The following is a 6037-nucleotide window of genomic DNA, read 5'->3' as shown; positions in this document are numbered from 1 at the left end:
GCGCGGCCGGCCGCTGACTCACAGCCGCAGGGGGTGGGGGTGCGGCGCTGGACCTGGGTGGGGATGAGACTCCGGGTTCCAGCGTGGATAAAGCCGCAGGCTCCCTCCCCAAGTACGCTCGGCTGTAACTCCGTTTCGCATGAGGAGAACGGCAGTATCTTTCCGCAATCGGAGGGCGCGGAGGTGGGGAGACCCTCCCTAGCACCGGTTCCCGCAAGTCCCTTCCCCCACGCCCCGGCTGCGGTTGAACCCAGACACCCTCAGAAGCTTCGGCCGCGGGTCCACGGCCCCGCCCCTGTGACGTCACTCATATGGTCCCGCCTCTCCGGCACAGCGCCACCTGGCCTAGGTAAGGTGCCCTACCTAGCGAGGGACGGAAACCTGGGAAATTATCAGTTTGACGTTTACAAATGGGTAAACTGAGGCCTGGGGGCAGGGAATAAATCTGAACTATAAGCCTTCTTGTCTGAACCCCCAGAACTCTAGTGGTGTTTGGTACAAGGTGTGAGTGTCAAATAATTCTCAGGGTCCCGTTGACTAGGTTAAGAAGTCAGCCTTCCCAGCCTTTGCCCAAGTCAAATCCTCTGCTTGGATGCTGTCCTGACCTCACCTCATACTTCTAGGACATGTTCTGACATTAATCATTCTCTTCGGAATTGAGTAATCCGCACCTCTTCTCCACCTCACCCTGGGAGACCTTGAACCCTGATCCACCTGGGTTATAATCGTTTCTTTGTGTGTCCGTCTCCTCAGGCTGTGAATCCTTGGGGAACAGGGGTAGACTTGATCTATTTCTGTGCCTCACTGACATAGCCAGGCCCAGAACAGCAGCTCAACACACGTTTATTTGACTGAATGAGAACCCCCGTTCTATGTGACCTTGGGCGAGTACTTTCTCCTCTCCGGGTCTCTGCTTTCCCATCTGGGAAATGGGAGGGATGGTGCTTCTCTGTCAGCTGCACTGCAGTCAGCAAACTTTTTCTAAAAAGGTTCAATTAGTAAATACTTTAGGCATATGAGGTAGAGAGTCTCTTTCACATATTTTTTACAGCCCTTTAAAATGTAAAAAACATTCTTAGCTTAAGTGCTGTGCAAAACGGGTAGCAAGAACCCTGCACTAACTCAAGCCAACTGAGTAGCTCAGTTGGTTAGAGCACTATCCTGGTACACCAAGGTTGTAGGTTTGAGCCCTGGTCGGTGCACAAGCAAGAATCACCCAATGCATGCATAAGTACAGGGTTGGTTTGTTTTGTTTTGTGTTTTTTAAGAGTTTATTTACTTATTTTTAGAGAGGGGAAGGGAGGGAGGAGAGGAAGAGAAACATCAATGTGTGGTTGCCTCTCTCGCATCTCCTACTGAGGACCTGGCCTGCAACCCAGGCATGTGCCGCCACTGGGAATCCACATGATGACCCTTCGGTTCGCAGGCCAGCACTCAATCCACTGAGCCCCACCAGCCAGAGCTATTTATTGTCCTTTGCTGTCTCCCCCCACACACTAGGAGCTGGGCCCCTCAAATAGGCAGGAATTTCAGCAAGTCCCCCAGTTGATGGCTATGAGCAGGTGCTCAATATATTTGCCAAACGACTGGGCAAACAATGTTTGGGGTATTTTTTTTCCTATGAGTTAAATGTATTTTGAATCATTTAATAATTTAATAATAAAAACTCCCTGCTGCCTCCTACCCAAAACTGATGAAAAAGGGAAAGGGAAGAGGTGATTGAACGGGGTGATCTTTCATCGTTTGTTCAGCTCTAAATATTTCACAAACATTCGGTTTGGGGTTTTTGGGTTTTTTTTTTTCTGTCTAGATGGTGGGTGGAATTTCCTCTCTCATAAGCCTTTTTGTGAGAGGGAAGTAGGAGAAGGGGAAATAAACATTCTGGGGTTCCTCCATCGGCTGCTCTGCGTAGCGGGGGAGGGGGAGGTGTCTAAGTTCCACTGGGGCCCCAAAGGGTGACAGCTATCAGGCCTGGAAGGCCACGGCGGAGCTTGAAGGGGTGCCAGTGGCCTTCCCAGCCCCATTCTGCACCTTCTGTAACACAAAATATAATAGACGATAAATAAGCACCCCTTCTTCCTTCTCAGTATGGACTCCCCTATATTCTGAAGACACCACTTATATTTTCATTTCGGGCACCACCGTTCCTCTGTCCATCAGGTTTGGATGCACTGGACCCCAAGCCTAAGCACTAGGGGTGAGCTTGTGACCACAGTCTGGCTAGTCAGAGACACTGTGACTGGCAGGCATGTGACCCAGTCCAGCCAATGAGAACCAGCTCTGGAACCATTGCTGCAACCACCGGGAAACCCGTGCCTTCTCTGCCCTGAGGATGGTAGGCTTGTGAGGTGTGAGGTTGGAGCTGCAACTCTGCTGCCTCATGCTGAGACCCTGCCTGGGAATGAAGCCAACTGGGAGGAACTAAGAGACGGTTCCTAATGACATCAACTGACAACTGAATGCAGTCCTGCCTTATGTCCCTGAACTCTTCAATTACATGGCTCAGCAAACTCCCTGTTTTGCTTTCCCAGGTTTAGTTGGGTCTCTGTCCCCCACAACTCAAACAATGCTGACAAATACCTCCTTCTGCTACTCAGAAACTATCAACAAACCCCCTCTTGTAAGTGGGAATAACCAAGTTATGGAAAAGCCTTTGGGCTCTGGCCCCAGCTTCCTCCTTCCCATTTCCGCCCTGAGCCCCACCCATGGTGTCTTTGGAGTAGTCTCCAATGCTCTTAGGCTGTCTGGGTCCGATTCACAATCTCTCTCCAAGATCCAGACCGTCCTCCAGGATGTCCTGGTCTGCAGTGCATCCAGGCCTGGTCAGCAACATTCCTGGGATTTTTCTGCCTTAATTCCTGGGTGGCAGGGGTGTTGCTTGGAATGATGGGGCTTTCCAGAGCATGGTAAGGGGCACATTTCTTGGAGGGGAAGCACAGTCTCTTCTGCTCTTGCTTGTCCCCCTTCATACCTAGAAAAATGCTTCAGGACAGGAGTGAGAATGCTAATATACCAGACAAGCCCCTTGTCCCCCTCTGGTTTCAGTTTCCCTATCACTAAAGGAGGGGGAGTGGGCTGGATTACATGCTGCCAAGAGAAACATTCAAGACACCGGGTCTTGCCCTGACCTGTGTGGCTCAGCTGGTTGGGCGCTGTCCTGCAAAGTGAAGGGTGGAACGTTCGATTCCCCATCAGGACGCATGCCTGGGTTTCAGGTTCTGTCCCTAGTCGGGGCGGTGCGGGCCTGAGGCAACTGATCAATGCTTCTATCCATCTCTTCCTCCCCCCTCTCTAAAAGTAAATAGGCAACCAGTGGAAAGTTCTCTCACACCAATGTTTCTCCTCTCTCAAAAAATCAAGAAACATATCCTTGGGTGAAGATTTAAAAAAAAATCATAGGGTCCTTACCTCTCAGCACTCCCCTGAGGTCCAGAAGAACTGAGAATAAGCTTCAGCAATGACAGCTGTCCTGGAGAGCAGACAGGCCCTCAGGAGGGGACACTTTTCTGGCCACCTCTCCCACTTTCTACCCCAACCCACCCAGACTCACTTGCAGTAGAGCCCTCCCCCAGGAGGTGAATCCGGGATGTCCTCAGAGGCCAGAGTCCTGAAAACCGGGTTCAGGCTTGGGGACTCCTGGGCAGAGGAACACAGCTCTGAGAAGGAAGCAAGGATTGTGGGAGCGCCCCTGCTTGCCAACCAGCTTCTAGAGTCTGCCGGCCCAGGGCTTCATCCAATGCTAGCTCCTTCCTGATCGCCTCCTCACAAGGCCTAGTGTTCCCCCCTGGGAAGCAGACCAGGATGCAGGTCATGTTGTCCAGGCTGCCCTGAAGCCGGTGGAGAAACGAGAGCCTGGTGGGCTAAGGCTGAATGCCCCAGCACGGAGCTCCATGCCCTTGGAAGCACAGCTCCAACAATCCTCGTGCCTCTCTCCCCAATTGAGTTATGCCCATGTCTCTCAAGTCCTGTCAATCTGCCAGTCTAAACCTAGCGATCCCACCAGTACGAATCCTTTAGGCCATGCCCTCACTGTTTTAGTCCCACCCCATCAAAGATAAACAGGCCCATTCCCCAAAGCTCCTCCTACTCTGCTGTCTAGCTGCTAATCATGCCTCAAGACTTATTCCGTCCCATCCCTAAACACCACATCCTTTCTCTTAAATCCCTTCCACTTACTTATTTAGCCCTTCAAGTACCACTTTCCCATCTTGCCTCAAGGCATCCCTGGGCTCCACACTCTCCATATTTTGGCCTAGTCCTATTTCTGCAGGTGCCTTTTTGTAGAGCCCCACCCCCTCTTTAGTTTTCTTCTCGCCTCTCGGTTAAAGACCTTCCTCCCTAAAACCATTAGGTTCTTCCCCTGGGTAATCCCGAGCCTCGCCTCAAGCCCTTGCACAGGCAGGAGTCCAACAGCTGCGGGCAGAGAAGCTCTGGGGCCAGGCCCAAGCAGAGGCGTGATGTCACCAGTGCTGCCAGGGCAGCGCTAAACATCTAGTCCTACACACCCGAGGCCAGGAGCATGAACTCGTCCTCCGCACGCCGTGCCAGGGCGGTCACCTCAGGCTCCGCAGAAACAAGCTGCAGCTCAGGAGGCCTTCCCGGAGCCTCTTTGTAATGTTGCTCAGTGCTTGTGACACTGCCAAAGAGCCCTCGAGACGCCGGCGGCAGATGGTGCGGCCCGCGTCTTGGATACGTTCGAGTTCCTGGGGCTGGAGGGGCCGATAGTCCTCGGTGACGAAGGCCACAGCTCCGGAGAGGCTCAGCACCGCGCAAAAGTCACTGCAGTGTGCCAGGTACAGAAATCTCGGGAAAACGAGCAACGCCACCGCGGTAGAGCCGCCTGGCTCGCCACGTGGCCAGAGCGAGCGCAGGGGTGCGTCTGTGCTCAAGAAGGCACGGCGAAGCGTCCTGCACAGGCCCTTGGGCTGGTCAGGAGCCGGGCCCAACGCCTCAAGCACGTGGCCCGGCAAGTGGCTTGCGCTGAAGAGGGCTGCTCGCGCTCTGCCTTGGCGGTCGAGGACAGCAAAAAAAAAAAAAAAAAAAAAAAAAAGCCCAGCCCAGGAACACCAGGGTAACGTGAGCCATGCGCAATGCTCGTCCTCTATGTGCCAGCCCTGAGCTGCGCTCGCCCCGAAGCGCAGGCCCAAGGTGCTGCTTCACCCCCGTGCGGCCACTGGGCGCATTGCGGCGCCTCCGTAAGGAACCGAGACGGGTCTCGAGCCCTGCGCCCACGCCCCCCTCTCCTGCGCTTCTTGAGAGCTGAACAGAGGAGGCCTCCAGCAAGTGGACAAGGGCCGCTATCCTTCGGCTCTGGGATCAGGGAGGCTTCACCCTCTGCCTCTGCCCCCCAACAGCATTAGTCCCCTCCACTGTGAGATTTTAAACCACCGAAAGGGCATCTTGCTATGCCCTTGACCTGCACTCAAGTCGAATCACTAGAAGAGATTGGATTCCTCGGTCTCCTTTCTCTCGCACCTTCAAAGCGAAGTTTGGGATCAGAGTCACGGAAAAATAACAGTAGCAAATTAGCATTTACCATGTGCTACCCACTATTTTACATCATCATTTCCGATTTTCCGAAGAGAAAATTGGGTCGCTGAACAAGCAGGAACACTAACTTTAGAATCCCTGTTCTCCACTCTACACTTTTTAAAATATAATTTACTTATGTATTTATTTTTAGACAGAGGGGGAGGGGGAGAAAGACAGGTAGAGAAAGTTCAATGTGTGGTTACCTCCCTCACGACCCCTACTGGGGAGCCTGGCCCACAACCCAGGCATGTGCCTGACTGGGAATCAAACCGGCGACCCATTGGTTTGTGGGCCAGCTCTTAACCCACTGAGCCACACCAGCCAGGGCTCCACTCTACACTCTCGGCTTCAGTCCCCAGCCCTGCTCTGTCCAAGCTCCGTCCACCTCAGTGGGCCCAGCGCCCCCGTTTTTAAATTTCTAAATCATTTGTTTTTAGTTTTACCCCACCCCTTCTTGGTCTCGCCCCCGGGCTCAGGTTGCGTCTTTTCTAGGTCCTGCCACTCA

The 6037-nt window shown here is 53.2% G+C and overlaps 1 protein-coding gene across 1 annotated transcript; it reads right to left on the bottom strand.

Moving 5' to 3' along the window:
- Positions 1-1676: 1676 nt before the first annotated feature.
- Positions 1677-5539, bottom strand: PPM1N (protein phosphatase, Mg2+/Mn2+ dependent 1N (putative)). Its single transcript, XM_036012798.1, is given in 7 exon segments — positions 1677-2034; positions 3409-3654; positions 3705-3822; positions 4382-4616; positions 4619-5146; positions 5149-5259; positions 5476-5539. Coding segments are annotated over 6 exon segments (1164 nt in total). The 3' UTR covers positions 1677-2034; positions 3409-3546.
- Positions 5540-6037: the final 498 nt, after the last annotated feature.

This window comes from Phyllostomus discolor, chromosome 12 (assembly GCF_004126475.2).
Source record: "Phyllostomus discolor isolate MPI-MPIP mPhyDis1 chromosome 12, mPhyDis1.pri.v3, whole genome shotgun sequence".
Taxonomy (NCBI): Eukaryota; Metazoa; Chordata; class Mammalia; order Chiroptera; family Phyllostomidae; genus Phyllostomus; species Phyllostomus discolor.
Note: the sequence above shows the minus strand (reverse complement) of the source record. Positions and strands in the feature narration are given on the sequence as shown.